Source organism: Stenella coeruleoalba, assembly GCF_951394435.1.
Source record: "Stenella coeruleoalba genome assembly, chromosome: 11".
Classification (NCBI taxonomy): domain Eukaryota; kingdom Metazoa; phylum Chordata; class Mammalia; order Artiodactyla; family Delphinidae; genus Stenella; species Stenella coeruleoalba.
In genome coordinates this window covers 9,247,048-9,273,411 of record NC_137157.1, presented here as the reverse complement: position 1 = coordinate 9,273,411, position 26,364 = coordinate 9,247,048, and the positions used below count along the sequence as shown (strand labels likewise).

At 52.4% G+C, this 26,364-nt stretch overlaps 1 protein-coding gene across 3 annotated transcripts; it reads left to right on the top strand.

The window, feature by feature from the left end:
* The first annotated feature begins 88 nt into the window (after positions 1 to 88).
* Positions 89 to 26,364, top strand: TAB1 (TGF-beta activated kinase 1 (MAP3K7) binding protein 1). Of its 3 annotated transcripts, none has more exons than XM_079937937.1 (11): positions 89 to 169; positions 13,795 to 13,931; positions 14,305 to 14,458; positions 15,555 to 15,641; positions 16,140 to 16,278; positions 17,239 to 17,352; positions 17,979 to 18,090; positions 19,848 to 19,992; positions 21,529 to 21,751; positions 22,754 to 22,916; positions 26,083 to 26,364. In XM_079937937.1, exons 1-11 carry the CDS (start codon positions 137 to 139, stop codon positions 26,162 to 26,164), a joined length of 1,389 nt encoding a protein of 462 aa, XP_079794063.1. In that variant the 5' UTR covers positions 89 to 136; the 3' UTR covers positions 26,165 to 26,364. The 3 variants fall into 3 exon arrangements, with proteins under 3 accessions (XP_079794063.1, XP_079794062.1, XP_079794064.1); XM_079937936.1 differs by having other exon boundaries at positions 24,499 to 26,364; XM_079937938.1 differs by lacking the exon at positions 26,083 to 26,364 and adding an exon at positions 24,503 to 24,643 and having other exon boundaries at positions 90 to 169.

The window sequence follows — 26,364 nt, the reverse complement described above, 5'->3', positions numbered from 1 at the left end:
CCTACTTCGGCCGTAGGGTGGCGCTGGGCTCAAGCTTCCTGGTAGCGCGGTCCTCCTGGCCGGCTTTGGGTCGCTCTAGCCGCCTTTCTCGCCTGCTCTGGCGGGAGGCGGGCGCGCTCGCGGGGGTCCCTCCAAGATGGCGGCACAGAGGAGGAGCCTGCTACAGAATGTGAGGAACCCACTCGCTCTTCGGGATGGGGGTTGGGAGCCCGGGGGGACCTGTCGGGTGCAAGCGCGGCTCCTTCTCCGCCTTTGGTCGCCTCCCCGTCCCTGGCAGGGTGTGGCCGCCGCCCTCCCCTTTCCCGGGCCGGCCCCCCCTCATTCCCGACCCCGGGTGCGTGCGGCCCCGCAAGGCCCGCGCGTGCGCGTTGCCGGCCGGGCCGTCGGGGGCTCGGATTCGCGGTCCAGCGGCCGCGAGCGTCAAGGGCGCGTGGAGGGTAGGAGCGTTCTGGAGCCTGCAGGGACAGTGGCGCGCGGCCGCCGAGAGAGCCGGGGTAGCGAGCCTACCCCGGGCCCTGGGCGGGTCGTGCGATAATAATCATCGTAGCAGCAGCAGTAGCCAGTTGTGTATCGCTTACTATATCCCAGGCTTTGTGCCAATAGCTTTATATTTCTAAGTTTAATTTTTCATAACAGCCCCGTGAGACAAGTACTGTAATTCTCCCTGTTTTACAGATGAGGAAACTGAGGCACAGAGAGGTGGTCATTTGCCAAAGGCCACACAGCTGGTAAGTGGCAGAGGCAGGATTAAAATCAGGGATTCTGATTCCAGAAACCCTGTTAACCTCTAGGCTATACGGAGGGAATGACTGGGTTCTGGTCCTGGCTGTAACTCACTGTGCTTCCATCAGTCTCAGTTTCCTTATCCATTAGGTAAGAGCAGGCAGTGGGAGGATTGTCGTGAGGCTCCCCCCTCCCACCTGCCCCCAGTCTGGACCCTCATGGGATTGTCACTGGTGTCTTCCAGCACCTGCATTCTTTTGACACACATATACATAGATGCACATGCGTGTTGGCACCATGGACCGAGGGCAGGTTGCTGGTCCCCTGGGTCCTCCTCAGACATGGCAGTCTGTTGTACTTGGTCTGTGGACTTGTCTGCCTCCTGTACTGGAAAGTGAACTTGAAGAGAGGGGAACACTGAATAGTGTTACCAGCACCTCCCATCACTAGGTGCTGGGCATTCAATAAATTGTTTATAAAATAATGAGTAAAGCATTTGAGGCCAGGTCCAGTGCTCAGCCCTGACTTTACAGAAATGCAGCACATCTTGGCCCTACTGCCCTAAGGGGTCTTGAAGCATTGGAACCAGAGGGTAAGGGTGGCCTTCACTGCTGTAATCTAATGAGAGGCTTTGTGTAGACTCCCTTTGAAATTGCTCCTCCAGGACGGCGATTCCCAGCTTTTCCCAGTGGGGAATGCTCTCTTCCCCTCCACACCTTTGGCTATCCCTTTATTTTACTACTGCCTGGCAGTTTGGCCTTATCCTTTTTTTTTTTTTGTGGTACGTGGGCCTCTCACTGTTGTGGCCTCTTCCGTTGCGGAGCACAGGCTCCGGACGCGCAGGCTCAGCGGCCATGGCTCATGGGCGCAGCCGCTCCGCAGCATGTGGGATCCTCCCGGACCGGGGCACGAACTCGTGTCCCCTGCATCGGCAGGCGGACTCCCAACCACTGCGCCACCAGGGAAGCCCTGGCCTTATCCTTGAGTTGGTTAGGTAGGCCTGGCCCTCTGCTTTGCAGGAGGGCAGGGCCCCTATGTAAATGTCCCCAGTATAGTAAATATTCCAGAAATACTGGGTGGATTGTGGCAGATGCTGTTGCGGTTAACTGTCATAGGCTGACGTGGCTTGCTGAGGAGAGTGGCTACCAGCTTCCCTCCCTTATCGGTGTGATGGAGCCCAGGGACTCGGGTTAGACAGAGGCGAGCTTTGCTAGCTCCAGAACGTGTGCAGTCTTTTAAAGTTGGCTGGTTAGCTTTAAGCACATAGCACTGTGATGAAAGGCAAAGGGATGATAGGGATGTCCACACCAGACCCCTCCCACGCTAATGATGATCAAGACATCTCTGCTCACAGGGTATCCAAGGGTCCACACGGTGTGCTGGGCTTGGCCTGCCCTCCACTGTCCTGAGTCCGGTGAGAGTAGCTCAGACACCGTCATACAGCAGGTGGCTATGAGATCTGCTGGTCTGTAGTTACTGGGCCTGGGGATACGAAGATAAATAAGGCAGGTGTCCTCCCCCACTGCATTTGCAGTCCTGCGTGGGAGAAGGAGCCTGTATCACTAATGTGATGTGTAAGGCACTCTAGTGTCAGTGTGTTGAGGGGCTGCAGATGGCCTAATTTGACCAGGTCAGTGGAGGCTTGCAGGAGGGGCTGGGGATCTGCTGTCATGGTGCTGGGAGGGAGTGCCAGGGACAAGATGGCAGAGCGCTTCGTGGAATGTCATCCTGAGGAGTTTCACCTTTGCTCCCCAGGTAGTGTAGTACCTTAAAAGGTCTTTTGAAGAAAAGATGAGCTTTTGAAGTAGCTTCAAAAGAACTTGGGCCCTTCACAGCCTGATAAAACAGCTCACGGGTCCTGTATGGCCTTGGGCAAGTCACTAACATCCCTAAACCTTGATTTTTCACTTAACGTCCCTGAACCTTGGTTTCCGCACCCGAGAGGACTCCCAGGAGTGTTGTTAGTTTTAAATGAACATGTTACACTCCTGGCCTGGTGTGGTTACCTCCAGCCATGAAGCTCCACCTTCAGTCCTGATGTGAATGAAGGCCTACGGTTCATTCCCTTAAACGTCACTGAGTAGTCCGTATGTGGCAGGCACTGTGTAGGTGCAGGGGACCCTGCCCTCGTGAAGCTTATGTTCTAGTGAGTGAGATAGGAAACAGAAAGAAGTACAGATTATATATGATATAATAATATCCAGGATATAACATAGGGGTGCTGCGAGGAAGAATAGGCCGGATTCACAGACAGCGGGGCGAAGGGCCTGTTTTAGACAGAGTGGTCGGGGAAGACAGTTGAACGTTTGATGAGATGAGGTGGGCGATGTGGGAGGGAGTATTCCTGTGTGAGGGAACAGGGGTGCAAGGCTGCCCTATTAGGGGAGCGTCAGGCTGGAGTGGAGTACGTTGGGGGAGTAGGAGAAGCCGAGGTCCGAGGGAGCCTTGTGGATCCTGATGTGAGCTTTGGATTCTGTGCTAAGTGTGATGTGAAACTCTAGGGTGGGTTTGAGTAGGGGCGTGAAGTGATCTGATTCGTGGCTGGAGAAAGAGCCTTCTGTCGAGAGGCAGGCGTTGGAGCGGCGAGAGTGGAAGCTTGGGACCTGCTGCGTGGTGCTCCCCGTTGCCCAGGTGTGAGACGACAGAGGCTCGGTCAGAGTGATGGAAGAGGGGTGGTGAGAAGGACCCAGTTCTGGCTGTGTTTGGGGGGAAGAGCCGATACGGTTTGCTGACGGATCAAGTGTGAGGCGTGTGACAGAGGAAGAAAAGTCGAGAAGGACTACAGGGTTTCGGTTGGAACAACAGTGGTGCCGTTTACTGAGGTGGGGAGCCCTGGAGGAGGCGTGCCCTGGGGGCAGGGAGAATCAAGAGTTTAATTTTGCCTAAACTACTATTTACTTAATTATTTAAAAAGTCAACTTGAAATCAGATTTTTCCTGAGCAGTTATATCTATGAAATCACAGGTCCTAGCCATATATTTTTCTTCTAATGTATGTTAAAATAAACACATAGCCTTAAAATAAAAACATCCTTTAGACCATCACCTACAACTGTCTCATATGCCGTCAGAATGTGGTCCAGCTGCTCCAGCACACGGTAAGCTCCACAATTATTAGTAGCCCCTTTAAAATGTATTAGTGCTATATTTGTGATGAAAACATAGAGAACCTTTGATGGAAACCCTAGTGAAAGAGGTGGGGGCCAGGAGTGGGGTCGGTCCCAGAGAAGCAAGGAAGGAAAAGGGGGTCATTCTGAAAGATAGAGATGGCAGGAGGCATCAGGGTGTTTTAGCCTTTTTGGAGAGAAAGAACTGCTGCCCCCACCCAGAGTCATCTTGCTGAGGGCATGATTCTCCCTTTCTGAGCTTCCTTTTTGCTTATAAGGAATCCGGGTGCTTCCGCCACAAAAACACTCGGCCTTTTCATGCTATGATTTGATATTCAGGCTGTGGCCCGAACTCGGAATCATGCTTTTGTCTGTTTCTGCTGCCCGGGAGTTTGAGATGAGTCTCTGGGGACTTTTATGGACTACTTTTTTTTAAAATTAATTAATTTATTTTATATTTGGCTGTGTTGGGTCTTCGTTGCTGTGCTCAGGCTTTCTCTAGTTGCGGTGAGTGGGGGTTACTCTTCGTCGCGGTGCGCGGGCTTCTCATTGCGGTGCCTTGTTTTGTTGCGGAGCACGGGCTCTAGGTGTGTGGGCTTCAGTAGTTGTGGCTCGCGGGCTCTAGAGCACAGGCTCAGTAGTTGTGGCGCACGGGCTTAGTTGCTCCGCGGCATGTGGGATCTTCCCAGGCCGAGGCTCGAACCTTTGTCCCCTGCATTGGTGCAACCACTGCGCCACCAGGGAAGCCCTTATGGACTATTTTTATGTGACATGGTCACGTGTACATGAGGTGCTAATGCTGAAATATATGTGTGCAAGGTGTGACCCCCTTAATGCGTTAAATACAATTGAATAACTAGAGAAATTTATACCAAAATATGAATTTTGGAATCTCCCTCAGAAAATCAAGTTAAAATTAGGCTTTTCGAAACAGATTCTTGTGAGAAATGAGCTTGTAACCCGTCAAAGAGTTAAGTGAGCCATACTCACTGTTGTATGTGTTTATGAGGCTCTAAGCCTGAGGCTCCCCTTTCTCAGCTTCTCACGACTCATGTTCAGGCGCTAAGCACCGCTTGCTGCTGGTGCTGTGGGCCTGGCATTTGCGGGCGTGGGAGAAAGTGTGCATCAGTGCGTGCAGGGGTGGAGGGGTGGGTGGTTTGTGTGAGTAGAAAATACATGACCTTTCCGAAAACTGTTCAGAAACGTGGAGGAAGGAAGCAAGAGTGTTGGCAGTCTGGTGGGTTTTAATAGAATCAGCAATGAATGCTTGGTATGGATAATCCCCGATGGCGGTGGACAGAAGGGGGAGAATACAATTGAAGCTTAGCCGGCCACAGCAGGGTGAGAATGATTTGAGGGCCACTGCTGAAATCAGGGAGGACCAGATACTCTCCCACTCCCACACGGGTAGCACCTCCTGGAATTCTCTGGCAGCTTGTTACTGAATGTTTGAGCTGCTGTGGGGACTGCACTCTATGCAGGGCCGTCGCTGAAGGAGCACTCATGAGTATCTGAGAAATTGCCCGTATGTCATTGGGTCTAAGACACTATGGATTATAAGGGCACATCATTATCTTATATACTACTAAGAAAGAAAGTGCCCTGCTAATTAACTTGTAACACACTAACTTCAGCGATATTAAAAATGTTGAAAATACATGTCTTTGAATCGGTGAAATAAAGTAGCCAATTAACAATACCAGACTATAACCTGAGAGTTGCCACAAGTTGCCAAATAGTTAATAGCCAGTGAGTAGGTACCCAGAATGCACGGTGAGGCCACGGGATGCATTTCTCAGGGAAGGGGCCCCATGGCCTTGGGCAGTATTTTCCCAGAACCTGGAACACATTCAGTGAGGGGGTCAGGTGTATGCCGATGTAAAACGCATCCTTACATGTGGAGGTTATTTGCTCTTTAGTTCTCTTTGAAACTCTCTGATGATATCAGGAGATAAACTTGGTTTGGTCCTAGTACGTATGTAACACCTTTCTGATTCTTGCTAATCTCCCTTTATTTCAACAGAGAGAACAGGGCTTCAGCTCAGAGTGCAGCAGCCCATGACTTAAGCTAGAATTTAATAACCTTGTTTTGTTTTCCTTTTTTATTACCATCAAGATTTGGCAGGTAATAATGGTTTTCCACTTATAATACTGAAGAGTTTATATTCAAAATGAAGTCATTTTAATAAAAGAAAAAATGGCAGATTAAAGAAAAAACATGAAATGGGTAATTTGTTGAAGATGGTGAGTGGATGGTTGAGGTTTGGGAAACACGGGCCTCTGGCACCAGTGGGATTTGAGCCGGGCTTTTGTGGGTGGATAGGACTTGGAAAGACAGAAAGGGGGAGGCTCTGCCTTACCGTAGATACTATTTAATATGCTCTTTGGGTAATTTTTTTCTAATTTCTTCTTTCTTTATTTAAATAGCAAGGCAAGTTGGCTAGAAACTCATTGTTTAAAGAATGTCAATGTGAAATAGGAGAACTTCACTCAGCAAGGTTCATATATAAATAGTTGGTTTGTTTTAAAGTATGTGCTTGTTTCTGTGACTGTACCTCTAGGGTCAGTAGCCTCTTTATTTGAGGTTCCAAAAATATATATGGCTTTTCAAGTATCATAAACCTTTGGCGGAGGTGTTACTTCCCTTCTGTGTTTGGTGCAGACACCTCCTGTCAGAAGCGGGTTAGCTTCCCACGCTTTTTCTTCTGGTCACAGTTTTTTAGAAGTCATTTGGAACACCCTGTAGCAGGCCTTATCTGTACAAGATAGACAGCTGAGTGAGATTGTTAATCTGTCAAAGGGTGAGATTCAAAACTATGTCAACAGGCTGGATGGCTGAGATGAAAGCATTAAGATATAATCCAACCGATATAAATTTAAGTTTAAAAAACTCCTCTATAGGGCTTCCCGGGTGGTGCAGTGGTTGGGAGTCCGCCTGCCGATGCAGGGGACACGGGTTCGTGCCCGGGTCTGGGAAGATCCCACGTGCCGCGGCGTGGCTGGGCCCTTGAGCCATGGCCGCTGAGCCTGCGAGTCCGGAGCCAGTGCTCCACAACGGGAGAGGCCACAACAGTGAGAGGCCCGTGTACCACAAAAAAAAAAAAAAAAAAAAAAAACTCCTCTATAGGAGTGTGGTTTTGGGGAACTGACTCAAGAGAACTTCAGAGGAAAAAGGCTTTGTTGTTTTAGTTGACAGTAAGTAGAGGCCAGATGCCCATCTTTTCTTTAAGTATATGAAGGCTGTTGATTTTTTGTGTTGATTTTGTATCCTGCCATCTTACTGCTTTATTTTATTTGAGTTAGTTTTATTATTTATTCTTTAGGGTTTCCAAATACCATCACATCAACTGCAAATAGAGATGACTGTACGTCTTTTCCAAGTCGTATGCTCACCTCCTTTTCTCTTGTCTAATTGCATGTGCTAACACCTCCAGTTCATTATTAAGTAATGGAGATTATAGGTATCCTTGCTTTGTTCCTGATCCTAATGCGAATGCCTTTTGTGTTTACCCACTAAGTAAGATGCTGGTATTAGGACTGACTGAAGTATATATATAATGGTACATTAAGAAAATATCCATCAATGACTGTTTCCTTAAGTGTTTTTATCAGAAATGGACAAACACTGCCCTTAAGCCCTGGAGTACTTACCCACTGACCTAAACACTGATTGCCAACTACTAAAACAATGCATTTCCAAAATATTACTAGCTCAACATTATGAAAATCCAATTTCAGAAAAAGCACTTAACACTGTAGAAGTATCCCGACACTAAGCATAAATACTTTCTGAAGAATAAGGTGCTTGTTAAGTAGGTTGACCACTGTCAGACACACAGTCTTTCTGGTTTGGCGAGCTTGCTGCACTCATGTCAGCTGGGCATGGCTGCAGCAGCCAGCGTGGCATCACCCGCTCCTGAGAGCAGCTTCGTGAGCTCCCATCGTGAAGTGCTTTTACATGAATTGTTCCTCTGCCACGACACACTGACGTGGCAAGTTCCTCAGTCATCCATTTGAGTTTGTATCCTTCCTTGTGAAAGACTAATGTACTAGTCTTTTTCATAGTGTATTTCTCAATGCCGAGTGGGCCCATAAGTTGCTTGGGTAATATTTTTTTTTTCTGGAAAGTATGAATTGATTGGAAAGATTTAAGTCCCTGGAAGCCTGTCTCTGTCCCTTGTGGGAGTTAGATAATGGCAGAGGAAGCACTGTGATTGCAGCATCGATGACAGGTTTTGCATCGTGGGTGACACATTCATATTGTTCATCTCATATTAGAGGACGAGTTCAATCCATCTTAATCTCAGTTTTAATCACAGACAGGATTCTAGAAAGTATAAATGTCTTCTCCTCCCATGCTTTAAAACAGCTGGGACATTTTGGGGTGCCGAATACTGGCTTCTTGGCCCATCTTTTCAGGACAGGGGACACTCCTAGTTGGGGAGATGCTTTTGTGCCTCTGCCTTATCTTATGCTTAATTTCTTCCCAGTTGGAGGCAGGAGGCAGACCCTAGAAAAAGGAGTTTTTTGGGAAATTTACTTGCGAGGTTGCCTGAGACCTTTGTGAGGTCCTTGGTGATGGAGGTATATTAATCAGATCTAAGACATAGGGGATGATTGGCAATATCTGTTCCTTGAAGTATAATTCCTTGGTAATGAACTCCTTTCTGTGGCCTAAAAGGCCTTACACTGTCCTTACTTGGGCACACACGTGCGTGCATGTGTGTGAACGCAGGAGCAAGCCACTTTCCCCGCTGCTCACTACAGAGGCCACGCCAGCCTCACACTTCCTTAAACGTAAGTCATTCTATTTTCTACCTCAGGGTCTTTGCATCTGCTTGGAAGGCTCTTTCCCCACTTTCTGAAATGGCCACTGCTCCATAATCGTTCAGGTCTATCTCAGAGGTCACCTCCCCAGAGAGGCTTCTTCTGACCACCTCATCTGAAAGAGCCCTCCCCACCACTGTCTGTCCCCCTACCCTGATGTATTTTCTCCATAGCACATTTCCTTGTCTAAAAGTGCCTTGTTTATTTATCGTATTACATGTTTGAAGTCTCTCTCCCTAGAAAGGAAGTTTCAAGCCAGGACCCTCGGTTGTTTTCTCCACTGTGTCCACAGCACCTGGAGTAATGCCAGCCTGTTGTAAATGTTCAGTAAACATTTGTTGAATGAATATATGTATTAATCAAATATACTCTCATTGCATAATGTCATATGTGGATTCCAAAGACTGAAGTTCACACTTATGTTAAGAGAGACATTTTTGTTGCTTTAAAGTGAGACAGGTCAGGATTAAAACTAGAAACAATTTTGTGTTACTGTGAAGCAGTTATTGTTTTGTTTTGTTTTATTTCCCTGTAGCTTGACCTGAAAGAGTTAAATGCTCAGCATCATCGGGAGCTGAGCAGAATTTCAGCTCTTGTTGCCGTTCCTTTTCCGTTAGTAGATTTTAGTCATATGTTCTGTTGTCAAAGACTGCTCGTAGGCATTGGTAGCTTTTTAGCCCTTGTGGTGAAGTTGTGTGAATTTTTAAAGTCCCATAAAGAAGACACAAGGACTTTTAAAGACATACCATTTGATGAATTGCAAGATTCGATATAGTGAAGATGTCACATCTCCTCAGATTGGTCTATAGATTTGAAACAATTCCAATCAAAATCCCAGCAGGATTTTCTTGTAAATACAAGCTGATTCTAAAATTTATATGGAAAGGTAAAGGAACTAGAATAGCCAAAACAGTTTTGAAAAAGAATAAAGTTAGAGGCATCACACCAACTGATGTTATAATGTAGATTTTAAATACAGATTAATAAAGCTATGATCATCAAGAGCTTTGAGTTGGTGGAAGGATAGACACATAGATCAAAAAAGGTAATTAAATGGAGAAAGGATAGTCTTTTTTTCTTTTTTTTTAAAGTAACCAGAAGTATTTAAAATACTCTTTTTTTTTAAAATTTATTTTTGGCTGCGTTGGGTCTTTGTTGCGGCACACAGGCTTTCTCTAGTTGCGGCGACTGGGGGGGCTGCTCTTCATTGCGGTGCACGGGCTTCTCACTGTGGTGGCTTCTCTTGTTGCGGAGCACAGGCTGTAGGTGCACGGCCTTCAGTAGTTGTGGCGCATGGACTCTAGAGCACAGGCTCAGTAGTTGTGGCACACGGGCCTAGGTGCTCTGCGGCACGTGGGATCTTCCCGGACCAGGGCTCGAACCTGTGTACCCTGCATTGGCAGGCGGATTCTTAACCACAGTGCCACCAGGGAAGTCCAGATAAAGGATGGTCTTTTCAACAAATAGTATTGGAAAAATTGGACATCCATTTGCCAAAAAAAAAAATTTACCTAAATCTCCTGCCTTATATAGAAATGAACTCAAAATGGATCACAGGTCTAAATGTAAAACTATAACACTTTTATTTTTTATTTATTTATTTTAAAATTTATTTATTTGGCTGTGCCGGCTCTTAGTTGTGGCATGAGGGATCCTTTAGTTAAGGCATGCAGGCTCTTAGTTGCAGCGTGCATGTGGGATCTAATTTCCTGACCAGGGATCGATCCTGGGCCCCCTGCATTGAGAGCATGGAGTCTTAACCACTGGACCACCAGGGAAGTCCCTGTAACACTTTTAGAAGAAAACAGAAGATATCTTGACCTGGGACTGGGCAAAGAGTTCTTATAGATGACATCAAAAGCATGAACCATGAAAGAAAAAAAATGATTAAATGGATTTCATCAGGGTCCACAACTATTGAGCTCCCACGCCTCAGTGAGAGAGCCCGCGTGCTGCAAGCTACAGAGCCCACGTGCTCTGGAGCCTGTGTGCCACAACTAGAGAGAAGCCTGAGCACTGCAGCGCAGAGACAGCTCACAGTAACGAAAGATCCCACATGTCTTAAAGATCCTGTGTGCTGCAACTAAGACCCGACACAGCCAAAAAAATAAGGAAAATAAATATTTTTTAAAAAAGGATTTCATCACAAGTAAAAACTTTTGCTTTACAAAAGACACTCACTGGTAAGTGAATGAAATAGCAGGTAGAGACTGGGAAAAATATTTGCAAATCACATATGCAAGAAAAGACTTTTATCCAAAATATATGAAGGACTCTCAAAATTCAGTAGTTAAGAAAACAAACAACACAATTAAAACATAGGTATGAGACTTTGTAAAGAGACACTTCACCAAAGAAGATATGTGAATGGCAAATAGGCACATGAAAAGATGCTCAACATCATTATTAGCCATTAGGGAAATGCAAATTAAAGCTGTGATGAGATATCATTATACACTTCTTAGAATGTCTTAAAAAAAAAAATACCATGTGATGAGAATGCGGAGCAGCAAGAACGGTCGTGCGTTACCTGTGGGAGGCAAGTGGCGCGCCGCTCTGCAAAGCAGTTTGGCAGCTTCGTATGAAGTTAAACAGCAGTCTCACTCCTAGGTGTTTACCCTAGAGATATGAAAAGTTATGTTCACACAGAAACCTGCCCATGAGTGTTTATGACAGCTCTCTTCAGAATTGCCCAAAACTGGAAACAGCCCAGATGCCCTTAAGGGGATGAATGGATAAACTATACTATGTCCATGTGACGGAATACTGCTCTACAATAAAAAGGGACCAACTGTTGATGCTCGCACCAGCTTGGATGAATCTCAAAGGCGTAATGCTGAGTGAGAGAAGCCAGTCTCAAAAGGTTATGTACTTAAAGACATAGAGTACAGTGGTGGTTGCCAGGGGCTGGAGGGAAGGGAGAATGGGGAGTTTTTGTTTACTGGGTATAGAGTTTCAGTTTTACAAGATGAAAAGAGTTATGGGGATGGATGGTGGTGATGGCTGCACAGCATTGTGAATATATTTAATACCAGGAAAATGTACACTTAAAGATGGCTTGAAAAATGGTTAAGATGGTAAAGTTTATGTTATACGTGTTAACCACAATAAAAAGAGGAAGAAAAAGGTTATGCATTGCATAATTTGATTTATGGCATTCTTGAAAAGACTGTAGAGTGATGGGGCACAGGTCACTGGTTGCCAGGAGTTAGGGGAGGGTGTGGCTTCAAAGGGGCAGCATGAGGGGGTGTTTGGGGAAGATGGGCTGTTCTGTATCTTTATTGTGGCGGTAGTTACACAAATCTCTACGAGTGTTAAAACTCATAGTCATAGCCCTGGGGCTTCCCTGGTGGCGCCGTGGTTGAGAGTCCGCCTGCCAATGCAGGGGACACAGGTCCGTGTCCCGGTCCGGGAAGATCCCACATGCCGTGGAGCGGCTGGGCCCGTGAGCCATGGCCGCTGAGCCTGCGCATCTGGAGCCTGTGCTTCGCAACGGAAGAGGCCACAGCAGTGAGAGGCCCGCGTACCGCAAAAAAAAAAAAAAAAAAAAACCTCATAGACCTGCCCACCAGAAAGGCAATTTTACTATATGCTAATTTAAAAATAAAAACAAACTCCCACACCCTGCTGAAGTTGCTCCAGGGTGCAAAGCACAAAACTAAAGCGCTGGAATAAATGCAGCATAAAAGCAATTGAAATGAAAAAATAAAAATAAAAAAGCTATGAAGTCACTCCCTGTCAGTATGTAAATAAACAAAAGATGAAATTTGCCACAAAAGCTAACCACAGGCTTTTTACATATCTGATTGCAAAAGCCTGTTGAAGTAGTTTTCACATCCTTTTTTGAAGTCTGTTACTGCTAACTTGTAAGAAGTTGTGCACAGTATTCGTGCTTTTTAAATTTTCAATAAAGCTTTCAATCCAAATTTTACTCTCCTTGCAGTTGAACTTTGATTTTCCCAGTTTTAGTTTGCTCTAGTTCAGCTTGGTGGGCACGGGAATGCCTTTGTGAACCAGTCAGGGCTCTCAAGTGGGGGCTGGGTGTAGGGGAGGCTTTCAGTGAGTTAGTGGATCACACCTGCGCCTTGTGTCAGGGTCGATTCTGGGGCTTAGAAAGTGCAGGTGCTCAGAGTGCCCCCCCAAGGAGATTTAGGAAATTCAGAGTCTGTGTTTGGGCTGCCTCCTAGACAGCTCTGTGTATATGTGCGTGTGTTTGTGTTTAAAGCTCTGTCGTGGTTATACTGAACAGCCTGCTTTGAGATCCATGGGGTAGAATGGGAGTCAGACACAGGCAAGAGTGGGGGGCCAAGTGTAGTAGGGATACACAAGAGGGCTGGCAGCCAAGCCTGGGGAGGGGCGTCCTGAAGGAAGTCTTCCTGGAGGCGGTGACTCCCGAGCCAGAGTCCCGAAGGACATGGAGAATTATTAGACAAGGACAAGGAGGGTGTTCCACGCAGAGGGAAAGAGCGGGATGTGGACAGGGTACTGCAAGCATTTGGTACTAGTGGAGAAGCATATGGCAGGGGGGCAGATGGGAGAGGACACCAGGGTGGAGTGGGGACCAGGGCGTGGAGACCCCAGTGCCAGGAAGAGTGACTGAGGCTGAGCTTCTAAGTCAGTTTCTCTAGGTGTGGATCTGTGTTGCTTGAATCAGTCCCCTGGGAGGAGCTGTCTACACTGCATATATCCTGAGCCCCGCCAGGATCAGACATTCTGTGGGCAGGGCCTGGAAATCTGCAGTTTTAACCAGTGCCCAAGGGATTGGAGTCAGAGCCATTGCAGTGCAAGGTGGGGACCACCAAAGAGTTTTTATACGAGGAGTTTGCTTCACTTGTGTGTGTGTGTTTCACTCATGCTCCACAGCGTAGCGCACTCCTGGAGATCCCTGCTGAGCCTTGCATGTGGGAACTCTCGTCTTTTTCAGGTTTCCCGGGGAAGTTTGTGGATTAGCCATAAACCATGCAAACCCTTCTGCAAGTGTTTGTTCATACACGCATCATTGTTTTCCAGGAGGAAGTGGAACCCTCTGGGTGGGGCTCCGGGCCTGCTAGGTTTTTGTTGGGGAAGAAAAAGCAGATGAGGTGGGGTCTGCCCTGGGTGAGAAGGTAACACGCTTGGTTTCCTGGTGTCCTTCCTAGGAGCAGCAACCAAGCTGGACGGATGACCTGCCGCTCTGCCACCTCTCTGGAGTTGGCTCAGCCTCCAACCGCAGCTACTCTGCCGATGGCAAGGGCACTGAGAGCCACCCACCAGAGGACAACTGGCTCAAGTTCAGGTGAGGGTGCTGGCAGCGCTCTCCTGGGCACCAGAAGTAGGTTTGCAAGCAAGAGAAAGCAGTTTTGCAGGTGTTTTCCGTGGGGCTTCCTAGTGCGATATGGCCCACGAGAGGTGGTGTCTGCTGCTGTCCCTTCCACATCTAGACCTCAGACCAGCTGAAGGCCTGCTACAGGGGGCAGGGGTATCCTAGAAAGCCACGGCCGGAGTGCAATGATAGTCAAAGTGGGGGACCCACGTGGGCACCTGAAGCCACAGCTGCTGTGTCTTTTGTCTCCCCAATACCTTTCCTTTCTCCCCCTCACTCTGGAGCTGGCATCACTCTTCTGTGAGCCCCTGGTCTCAGGCCACCTCCTGCCCTCTCCCTCTGTCAGGAGTGAGAACAACTGCTTCCTGTACGGGGTCTTCAACGGCTACGATGGCAACCGGGTAACCAACTTCGTGGCCCAGCGGCTGTCTGCGGAGCTCCTGCTGGGCCAGCTCAGCGCCGAGCACACTGAGGCCGACGTGCGGCGGGTCCTGCTGCAGGTACGGGGGCTCGGGCTGGCTGGCCGTGGCTGAGTTCCCTGGGCCTCGGCCCTGCGACAGCAGAGCGTGCGGTTAGCCCGGGGCTGGTCTGAAGACCCCACTGGCTCCTTGTCTCTGCAGAAGAACCAGCTCTGGGAGCCTCTCCCAGCGGCAGGGGCAACCCGCTTCCCAGGTGCAGGGCCGGGCAGCCAGCAGCAGTCCTTCCCCACGCCTGGCAGGGTCGGCTCTGGACGAGGTGCTCCTGGGGAAGGGGATTCTGGACGTCACCTTGGACGTGGGGCATGGTGGCGGCTGCTGGGCCCTGGTAGAGACAAGGTCGTTGAGGGCGGCCCTCTCCCCCGCGTGGCTCAGGCACTCAGTCACTGGGCGCTCCCCAGGCCTCCTCGCTCCCGCTGGGCTTGTGCTGGTTTTGCCGCTTCTGCGTTTGTGCTTGCTGCTGTTCTGGAGTTTGTCCTCCTGGCATCGCCTTTTGGAAGCAAGTCCAGGGGCACTTAGTCTTAGATGAGAAGTGTGGATTCCTCTTCCTCGAAAACAGCGTTCCCAGCCATTTTCCTGCCTTGGCACCTGCGGGCCCGCGCGCCGGCCATGGCCTTAGGGCCCAGTGCCAGTGAGTCTCAGCTGGCGCCCTTGGGAAAGGCGGCAGCGTGAGCTGTGTTGAGGGGCCTTCAGGATGTGGCAGTGACACTAGCTGTCACTGACCTAGACTTAGTCTGAGCCGGGCGCTGGGTGCTCAGGGCGGACACCCTCAGTCACTGTCAGAACAGCACTTCCTCTGAGGAGGCTGTGCTGCCTGGCCGGCAGGTGCCAAGCTGGCCGTCACCCTCAGGCAGCCTGACTCTGAGCCTGTGCTCCCCACCTCTCTGCCGCGTCCCGCCTCTCTGGTCACTCTGCACTGCCACCTGGAAGGCACCAGCCCCACGGGGCCATCTTCATCAGACCTTGCTCTGCGGGAGCAGCAGTGCCTGGTGGTGCGCTGTGCGAAGCCCCATCACATGGTAACCTGCAGTTGATGCAACTTGTTGCCGTTAATAGCATTTCAGCCTCAGATGACAGTGGTGTTTGAATTGGCCTTTGCCGCCTTGTCCTCTGCCTCCAGGCCTTCGATGTGGTGGAGAGGAGCTTCCTAGAGTCCATCGATGACGCGTTGGCAGAGAAGGCGAGCCTCCAGTCCCAGCTGCCTGAGGTAACGTCCCCAGCCTGTGCCCCACGAGCAGCAGATCAAGGTCCAGCTTTGCTAGGAGCAAGGACTCATCTGCCATGTCCCTCCCAGGCCATTGATACAACTGGGCCAGAGCGGCAGGCGTTAGGGGACAGTTTCTGATGGGATGCAGGTGGCAACGGGTCTGCCCTCCTAGGGCCCTCCTTGGCTGGCTACGAGCAGCCATACTCTGCGACTCCACTTGGGGTGGGCATAGGGTGCGAGAGAAGCTCCTTCCAGGTCGGTCCTCGGCCCGAATCTGTCCAGGCCTCGTCACCTGCCTGCTCACGTCATGCGCAGGTACCTTCAGGGCCGACGGGACGAGTTAGGTCATGCCTGGCTCTCCTGAAAGAAGCCTGCCCTGGGGCTGCAGCCAGCTTCCTTCCCGGCCGGGCCTCAGATGCTCTGTCTTTAAGGGAGGGGAGGTTGGTGAGATGCTCTCCAAGGCCCTGGCCCGCTCTGACTGCCGGTGATGGCTTCTAGGGCGCCCCTCAGCACCAGCTGCCCCCTCAGTATCAGAAGATCCTCGAAAGACTCAAGACGTTGGAGAAGGAGATTTCGGGAGGAGCCATGGCCGTGGTGGCGGTCCTTCTCAACAACAGGCTCTATGTCGCCAATGTCGGTGAGCCACCTGCCTGTCCCAAGGCGGGAGAGCAGGGGAGAAGGTCAGCCTCGGGATCCGTGTGTCCTTTGGGCGGTCTGCTTCCCAGACACGGAAGACCTCCACCTCGAGCGTCCTGAGACCACTAAGTGTTTCCCGTTAACTCCATAGGACGTCTCAGTCCCAGGCCGGGGCATTTGAAGTACCTGCTGAGAGGCTGGTGTCCCGGCTTGAGTCCCCCCTGTGCCCCTAACTGGCTTGTGGCCTTGGGGAGTTGTGTCCCCTCTCTGGGCTACCTCAGTGGCTTCCTTGTCTAGAAGAAGTTGCCCGGCTGTGGAAGACCCACTTGGCATGAAGGGCGGCAAGATGGGCTGGCTGTGGGCTGGAGGGTGAGAGGTCACAGGGACGTTTGGATTTGTAGGTGAAGGGCCATGTTCGGCCTGAGAAGGCGGTGCCCTCAGGGTGCAGTTTACTGCAGGGGCTCTGGAGAGACCCCACTGATACAGTCCCTCTTCTCTTCCTCCTTTCCTTAAGATTTCGTTACGGAAAAAATTCAAAACTGTAATAAACAGCAGAGTGAAGAGCATTTAATGAACTGCTGTGTGCCCATCCCCCAGCCCCAGCATCCTCCCCCGGCCAGCCTCACTCATCTACAGCCCTCTGTCCCCGCGTTGTTGTTAAGCAAACCCAGACGCTGTGTCGTGCTATCTGTAAATACTGCAGTGTGGCTCCTTAGAGAAAAGGTCTCGTTAAAATCCTAATCATAATTGTCCTCGGATGTCACTGGAAAAGTTTAACCTAATTCCTTAATATTATCAGCTCTCCCTGACTGGTGACTGGCTCCAGTGGTCTGAGCCTATTTTCTTTGCTCATTTCAAGGACTTCCATGTGTGAGATGCTTGCCTTTTCTCTCTTTTCTCAACGTGTCCCGTTCTTCACTGTGCTCTCAGCCTTTGCTCAGCTGCTCGAATTCTTCTGCAGGTACGAACCGTGCACTTTTATGCAAATCCACGGGGGATGGTCTTCAGGTGACACAGTTGAACGTGGACCACACCACGGAGAATGAGGATGAGCTCTTCCGGCTCTCACAGCTGGGTGAGTGGGGGGGCGGGGCCTGGTGGCTCACCCTGTGCCTTCTGTTGGTCATGTAGAGAAAGGCATGAAGTGGACGGGCTGTGACCTTGGGCTTGGGACCAGCCTGCCTGGGGTTGAATCCCAGCTCTTCCACTTACTAGTTGGTGATTTTGGAACTTACTCAAGTTTTCTGTGCCTCAGTTTCCCCTTCTGTGTAATGAGGATAATAGTAACACTTAACCTCAGGGTGTTGTGAGGATTGAAAGAGTTATTACATGTGAAATGCTTCCAGGAGTCTCTGGTATGCACTGTTATTGGTGGAGACTGAGAGGCCAAAGAAGTCCTGGGGCTCCAGCTGCCGCCATGGCCACCCCCTCCCTTCCCTGTGAGCCCAGGCTGCAGAGGGAGCTGAGCTGGGCGGTGCTGGATCTGCTGTCCCGTAGGGGAGGACTCTGAGCCACGGGTGTTCTGATGGGGATGGGGGCTGAGGACACGGGGGGACTTTGGGCTAACTGCCCTCCAAGGTGCCAGCTATGATTTCACTTCCTGTTCGGTGCCTTGTTTTTGTGGATATGTCTGTATCCCCTTCTTTTGGTTCTTCTTTATGAACAAACTCTGAGGTTGTCGTGTTGTTCTTCCTCTGGTAGGTTTGGATGCAGGAAAGATCAAGCAAGTGGGCGTCATCTGTGGGCAGGAGAGCACCAGGCGCATTGGGGACTACAAGGTCAAATACGGCTACACTGACATCGACCTACTCAGGTGAGTGGCCGGCCTAGCTGCCCCCATTTGTAAGACCAGAGGCCTGGGGCAGATGCAGATTGTAGGCTCTAGGGACAAAAGGTACAGTTGAGGTAGTTTGGAGCCCAAGGAGATGCTTTCATTCTCCCAGAGAGGTTGGTGTGGGGCAGGCCCTGGACCCAGCAGGCAGCAGGCCAGGAGTTGGGGTCCTGTAGAGCTAGGCTGGCAAGGGGTTAGGTGGGGAGCTGGGCCAAAGCCAAGGGCAGCAACCAATGCCATAGGGCCTGGCAGGAGAGGCCAGAGTTGGCATGAGCTGCCTGGTGTGGATAGAGACAGACCGAAGGCCTGTTGGTCGGTATTGTCATGACTGGGGCCAGGGCGGGGCTGCCAGATGGGTTGTCCCTTCTGGATGCCACCCACTGCTCATAGCAAACAGACGATGATAATAACGTGAGCCTTCATCCAAGCCCATGCGCAGTTTTTTACATCCATTCTCCTATTCAGTCCTCGGGCCCTATGAAGTGGGTGCTTTTATTGCCCCAGAGGTATTTTCATATGAGGAAACTGACACATGCAGACACTAGGTAGCCTGCCTGGTCTCAGGGCTAATAGTGGGCTTAGGCAAGACTTGAAGCCAGGCAGGCTGAATTCAGAGCTTGTGTCCTGAACTACGGCGGCCCTGTATGCGACAACACTGTGTGTGTGTGTGTGTGTGTGTGTTGCCCACCTTGTGTCTTAGAAAACATGTGTTACAGCTCCTTACCCTCACAAGGTTTAAATAATTACGTTTGGAACCTTTTGTCTCTAATTTGTCGGGTTCTGTTTGCTTTATGGAAAGGTCCATCTGTGGTTTAAAACAATTCAAACAGTGCCCAGGATATGCAGTGAAAAGTGAATCTTCCTCCCACCCCAAGCCCAGACTCCTTCCTCAGAAGCTGCTAGTTTCTGAGGTATCCTGCCCTGGAGTTTCTGTGTACGTGCGCGCATGTGTGTGCGCGCCGCATGCACTGTGCATGGCGCGTGCTTGTTGGGGGTGGGGAGGGAGCAAGTTGCTTTTTCAAAACACCCACAAATGCTGGCATTCCGCGCCCAGTGTTGTGCGCCTCACTTTTTTCAGTCTAGGCACCCACTCCTCCATTCCTGCACACCTACAGTTGAGGCTGGCAGCATTCTTGGTGACAGTTGCTAGGATTCCAGTGTGTAGCTGTCAGCACTCACCTAACCCGCCCCTACTGATGGACCGACCTTCAGGATGTTGCCAGACTCACTCTTTCAAATCCTGTTGCCGGGAACATCTTCTTATCGTTGCCCTGTGTGCATGTGTGCATGTTGGAGCTTCCCGACATTGACCAGCTCTGATGGTGCATCAGTTCATAGTCCCTCTGCAGCTAGAGTGTATGTGGGGCCTGGGTCAGCTTGGAGGAGCCCAAGAGGAGTGGGCTTTTAAAAGAGAACCCATCCCTCTGGCTGTCCCACCCTCCCCCTGCCACCCCCCAGCTCTGTGGACAGGAAATGTGGAGTGGGACCAGGATTGGGCATTTGACCTTGGCCGTTGTGACCCCAGCCTCGCCCTGGCTTTCCTGGCCCTCTGAGCTTTATTTTAAGAGCTGCCCTCAGAAGACAGGTCTGTTTTTCTGGTTTTCTCTCTCCTCTCTTTCTTTTCCTCTTGTCAGATGTGTGTTTTATTTTACATTCTGGATGTAGATTCTTCTCACCAGAATAAATGTCCCCAGGGGGCCATTCCAAGCACAGCTGTGCCCTCTGCTCTCTTCCCACAGCGCTGCCAAGTCCAAGCCCATCATCGCGGAGCCTGAAATCCACGGTGCACAGCCCCTGGATGGGGTGACTGGCTTCCTGGTGCTGATGTCTGAGGGGCTGTACAAGGCCCTGGAGGCAGCCCACGGGCCTGGGCAGGCCAACCAGGTGAGCTGGGCCCGAGCAGAGCTTGGCTGGCCAGCCTGCAGGGTGGCATGCTCCCCAGAGCTCTGATTCTCACATGCTCTCACCAGACATCTTCTCTGGGTTCAAAGTTGGGGGAAGAAAAAGCCCAGAGTTCCAAGAACACCCATCCTACCCAAAAGCTTTGCTCATCTGGGCTTGAAGCAGTGCCAGTCCCTAGGGTCCTGAGCAAAGCCTAAGGGAAGAGGGTGAGGGAAATGAATTTCCACAGGCACACGTGGCTCTGGAGACTGGGAAGGGCCCGGGTGGGCCGCGGAGGAAAGCCCAGCAGGAGCGCGGCCTGGTACATAGAGCGCCGGCCAAGGAGTCATGCGGCCCGCCCAGTCCTGCTCCACTGCCTCCGTCGCTTCCCTCTTTGAGCTGCAGATGATACACAGTTCATTCCTTGTTTCTGAGATGGGGATGATGACTTCTGCCTTTGTGGGGTTGTGATGAAGGCTGGGCGTGGTAGACACGGGTTCTCAGCCAGGGGGAGCTGCTGCTTTTTCCTACACCTTGGGATGCACGTGTCAGACAGTCGTCAGTGAAGCGGGACTAGGAGGCAGTCACATTGAGGATGACCTTGAAGGGAAGCTGCCTTTACCTGACCTGGGCTTGCTGGGTCAGTCAGAGAAGTTCAGCTTGTGTTTCTCCTTCCATCTGTGATTCTGGTGAGAAGGTAACCTTTTCTGCTCTGTCCTAATTAAAAATAATGAGGGCAAGTCTTAGGCGCCTCACTGTCTCCTAATACCTGTGTTCAAGGTTTTTCATCCATTTTATCTCATTCCTTCCAGTAGCCTTATAACATGGTGGGGGCAGGGGCTCACTGCCATGTCAAGCTAGGGAACTTGGGGCTCACAGAGTTCAGGGTCTTGCCTGAGGTGACAAAGCTGGTCAGTGCTGGAGCTGAGCCCCCCGGACCGGGCCCAGGTCATTTCCCGTTACCTGCCCCTGCCCTCCTACCTCCAAGAGACTGCAGCCAGCCATCACGTAGAGGATTTTGTGTTTATATTTTTTATCTTACCATAAATGTGATCTTTTTTTCCTTTCTTTGCTCTTCGTGATAAGACTATCCAGTGGCTTCTACTGGGTTCTAGAATACACGGGACAGTGGACTTCTCTGAGGGCAGAGACTCTCTCTTCATCCTGACATATCATCTCCTACAATAAGTTTGTTCCAGGAAGGAAAGCCGACAGTTTGTACTGAGCTTAAAGTGCCCTCACGTCCATTATGTTGTTTAATCCTCACTGCAACGCAGTGAGGTGGATATTCTCCCCCATTTCTTTGGTGTGTGGAAGCCAAAAATCAGAGAAATCACAAGGTCACACCTTTTCTAATGAGAAAGTTCCAAAAGAATTATCCTGAATACCTTGAGAAGCTCAGGTTGCAGGCTTGGCCGGTGGGGACGTCCACTTGCTTGACTGGTGACCCCTAAGTGTCCTGATTCGGCTGTGAAGGTGTGGCCTACACTCCCTGGGCCCCCTCGTTCCTCACCAGGTTTGTGCTCCCGTCGCCCCCAGGAGATTGCCGCCATGATCGACACGGAGTTCGCCAAGCAGACGTCCCTGGATGCAGTGGCCCAGGCCGTGGTGGACCGGGTGAAGCGCATCCACAGTGACACCTTCGCCAGTGGCGGGGAGCGTGCCAAGTTCTGCCCAAGGCACGAGGACATGACCCTGCTGGTGCGGAACTTTGGGTACCCCCTGGGAGAGATGAGCCAGGCCGCACCCACCCCAGCCCCAGGTATGTGTGCCGCAAGCCCGTGCCCGAGGCCGTCCGGGGCTGGGGTCGGGGCAGAGCGGCGAGGCCACGGCCTTGCTGCCTGGGGCGGAGTGGAGTCGGGAGGCCTGGCTTTGAGCAGTTCCAGGCCGGGCCCTGACTTTAAAGCTGTCTGAGCTGCGCTTATTTTTCCCCTTTTGTCTGTGAAATGAGGCCAGTACCACCTGCCCCGGCCTCCTTTGAAAGACCTGAGTGCACGGGAAGCACTTTGCAGCACCACGGGCCACATCGCGGGCCACATCGCGGGGACAGCGGCCGCTGCGGGCTCAGTGCCTGCTGTGCGCCAGCCACCTCGCCCGCGTATTTCCTTTCGTCCTCATTAACAACCCTTTTACAGAAAGGAAACTGAGGCCCTAGAAGGAAGGGACCTAGCCGAGGTCGGGCATGTCAGAGGTGAGGGAGAGACGCTTTACTCTCCACCTTTTAATTCTAAATCATGTTGCCCAGGAAGAATTACTCTTTTGTTCTCCCTCCCAGTGCTGCTTTAGTGTCAAGACCAGCAGTTCCTGGGGCTGCATTTCTTTTTCTTTTTTTCAAACAAGCAAGCCCTAGCACTCAAGCATCAGATGGATTTGTTCTCCCACGGACACCGGGGTTACTGGAGTTTCTCTAGCTTGTTATTGCAGCCGTATTTTTGTTGGGCCAACCTCAACTAGGAGCATACTTAGCCCTTGGGTTAAAGCACCGTGGGAAGCCAGGCAGTAACCCTTTCGTTGAGGCAGCTCAGCACTTCTCTTCCTGCTTTGAGCACCAGCAGTGCTTTGCTGCTGCGCGGAGGCCCCTGCCTGGCCCGGAGGAGTCTCTGCCACGGGTACTCCTTCGCTGTCCTAAGGGGCAGAGGGTCAAGCTAGGGGATCCGAGCCGGGCCACCGCCTACCTTCTCAGGCCCTGGAGCGGCCCTGTTGCTGCCACCCCAGGGTCCCCCCGAGCCACACCCTGTAGCCCACCACTCTCTTCCTCCCACAGCTGCAGGAGGACGCGTGTACCCCGTATCAGTGCCTTACTCAAGCGCCCAGAGCACCAGCAAAACCAGCGTGACCCTGTCCCTCGTCATGCCCTCCCAGGGCCAGCTAGTCAACGGGGCCCACAGTGCCTCCACCCTGGACGAAGCCACTCCCACCCTCACCAAGTAAGCGGCCACCCCCAGCCCCAGCCATCTCAGGCCTGCTTCCTGGGCACAGCCCTGGGTCCCTGGACAGGAGTGGCCGTAGGGCCACGTCCCGTGCCTGAAGAACCTTGGATGAGACGCCCTGAGATGTGCTGGGGTCTTGTTCCTCTCAAATCCCCCAGTTCCATCCCTGGGGAGGCCTCCGTAGCCTCCCAGGCGGGACTGCAGCTTCCAGCAGCTCCTTGAAGCGGGAAGGGAGGGGGTGGAGACAGGCAGCTCGCGCTGACAGCCTGCTGCTCCTTTCTGCTTGCAGGTGCCATGTATTCGTTTTCATTTAATGGGAAGGTTGTCCTCTTGTTCTTTTCTGTTCTCCCGTCTTGGAGTGTGTGATTTGGGGGGCCTCCCCCATGGTATCTGTGCTTGTGGGACATTGTTTGGCCTGTGCCGGCTTATGAGAGCCAGTGCTCTCTGACTGAAGCGTCAGATTTTAGCTTTGAAGCGAGTTCTCTAGTTTCAGGCTGGGGGAGGGGTGGAAGCAGCAGGGGGTCTGGAGCCTGGGGGTGTGGTGGGCGGGCCCCCTCCTCACTCCTGGCAGACCTGCCTGACAGGTCGGGTGTCTGCCTCGCCCCCTCCACGTCTGGGGAATGTACCCCCACCTGCCACACCAGGGGGCTGGGCTCTGGTTTCCACATTCCAGCCCTGCACAGAATAATAGAGGTGCCCCACCCAGCCCACTCAAGATCTGGCCGGTTGGAAGGGCCACCGGGAAGGTTTCCCTGTGCCTCGCAGGGGCCTTTCCTGCTCCCTGCCCCCAGGCTGCTGCCGCCTCCCCTGTGGGCTGGAGGGGCCTGCCGGGCAGCTGAGTGTTGGGCATCCTAAGCATTGTACGGGTGGCCTCCCCACCCCTGCAGGGCTGCTCAGAGGAGCCACCAGCTGTGTCCACAAAGGCAGGGCGTGTAGCAGCCATCCCAGACCAGGCAGGAGAACCAGCCATTCTTCTGTGCCTCCAGCTCCCTGGGTCCCTCCGTCCTGCGTCAGAGCTTAGTTGCCCCCACCCCCACCCCGCTGCCAGGCTGGCCCAGCTCTGAGTGCTGGGAGTGTGCAGGACAGTGGGTTAGCAGGTAATTCCCAGATGTTACAGGCTGTGTGGCAGAGGGTGGGTGCCCGGGGAGCTCTGGGAACATGGGGGGCCCGTCCCCACCCAGCTTGCGAGAGAAACGAGGAGGAGGGAGTAGGGAGGTTTTCCGGGAGAAGAACCCTGGCCTGCCTGTGACCAGTGGGGTTTGGTCTGGGATGGATTTGGAGAGGTTGGAGTGGATGGCGCCCAGCTCGGCGCCGCTCCGCGGGCGGCAAGTTCTGCATCCTACGCAGTAGCCGCTAGCCACGCGGATTATTGAGCACTGAAGTGAGGGTTCCATTTTATTTCATTCTAGTTAATTTAAAGAGCTGCATGTGGTTAGAGCTTCAAAAATACATTTGACTTTTCCTCTGCCCCGAAAGACATCTGGCCGGCTGGCCCTCGTGGTTGCCTTTGTGGCCTGTGCCCTGAGGGGCTGGCCAGACGCCACGGCCCATCACTGATTTGCCCCTGTTGTGCTCCCAGCCAGAGCCCGACCCTGACCCTGCAGTCCACCAACACGCACACCCAGAGCAGCAGCTCCAGCTCTGACGGGGGCCTTTTCCGCTCCCGGCCCGCCCACTCGCTCCCGCCCGGCGAGGATGGCCGCGTCGAGCCTTACGTGGACTTCGCGGAGTTCTACCGCCTCTGGAGCGTGGACCATGGCGAGCAGAGTGTGGTGATGGCGCCGTAGCCCGGCCGCAGAGTGCAGCCCGAGCAGGACCTTGCCTGGGGACGGGGCCCAGCTCCGGCAGGACGGGCCTTTTCCTGCCATTTGCCTGTGCCCCAGGGGCCAGCAGGGCCTGGTGCTCAGCCTGCATCGTACTCTCACTCCACAGCCTGTGGTGCTGTAGAGAATGTTCTCTCAGTGCACCAACGCAGACCGGACCCCTTGCCACGGCGGCAGCACAGGGGCCGGAGGCTCAGTCCCCCGGCAGCCTCAACCACGACCATGGCTGTTTCTCAGAACAAGGGGCACAAGGGCGGCAGCCCACAAGCCCCGCGAGTGGCAGCCACTGCTTTCCCAAGGCCACCCCCTTCCCGACACCATCTCCCCTGGTGGAGCCTGTGGCCACTGCTAGCACCCCCTCGCCCCTGGGGGGTGGTTCTCGCCTTCTCCAGCCGGCCTCCAGAGTGGAACCCCAGTTGGCGTCTGCACCTTCGAGGCCTGCACCCGTCCCTGCGCCCCGTCCCTAGGCCTCTTTGGGCTCAGGGGCACTGGGATGGCTGCAGAGAGGGCAGTCAGGTGGAAAGGAACCGGAGAGAACTGGTCCAAGAGGAGCACTGGTCCTGGAGCCCACCAGAGTGGGCAGGCTGGGCAGGGCTGGCTCCCCAGGGCCGGGTGAAGAGGGGAGGTGTGCCCGGCCTGAGTGGGGGCAGGGGCCGCCCTTGTCAGGCCCCTCCGGGAGTGGCGAGGCCCTGAATCGGGCTGAGCCAGTTCTGCTCCGCTTTTCCCCGCTGGAGCTGGGGAGGGCCCCAGGGTGGGAGCTGCTAAGACTGCAGTCTTAACCACTGACTGTGAGTCTCTGCCAGCTCTACGGTAACAGACAGGTCTTAGGCCAGGCCTCGGGGCTCACTGGAAACAGAGAACAGTGGAGAATGGTTCCAAAAGGTCCTGGAGACCTGCTGCTCTGGGTGGTCGAGGGCTTTGGAGACGTGCACTGTTTTTACAGACACTTAGGGTCGGGATCAGGCCAGCCCAGGCCCTCAGTGAGACCATTTCATGCATGTTCTCTGCGTTCAGTGGGGAAGGGGTACCACCAGGGCTGTCAGCTGGAATTGCCCTTCGTATTTTCAGAGGAGGAAGCAGGCTCAGGAGACTCTCACCTTGTCCAAGTCACGCAGTCAGTGGTGGAGCAGAACTCAAACTTTCTTGTCAGTCTCTGAGGCCCCCCTGGGTTCTTGCCAACACCCCCCCACCTGGTGCCCAGCCTCCTGCCCCATGATGCCCCAGACACAGCTCACCAGGGACTGGCTGCTGTGCACGGCCTCCAGTGTGCTTGGACTCTGAAAAGTCGAAGGCCAGTTCCAAGGTCCCATGTGGTCCAGGAACATGTTTTCCTGTGGCAGGGCGGGGCCCATTGTGGTGCCGGTTTCCGAGGGGAGCCGCGGCATGAGCAGAGGAAAAGCGGATCTCGGCAGAGGGCCCTGACCCCCCTCCACTACGAAGCCATCTCCTTGTGCAGGTGAGCAGATTCAAAATCAGTCACAGAGGCTTGGGCACAAAGGGATCCTCTTCCGAGAACGTCTCTCTATGCTGTTTGGTCTCTAGAGATAGAATCACTTTTTTACGTCAGTAAAGAGATAATAAAGGGTGGTATAACGTGTCGTGCTGTTAATAGTCTACGGGTG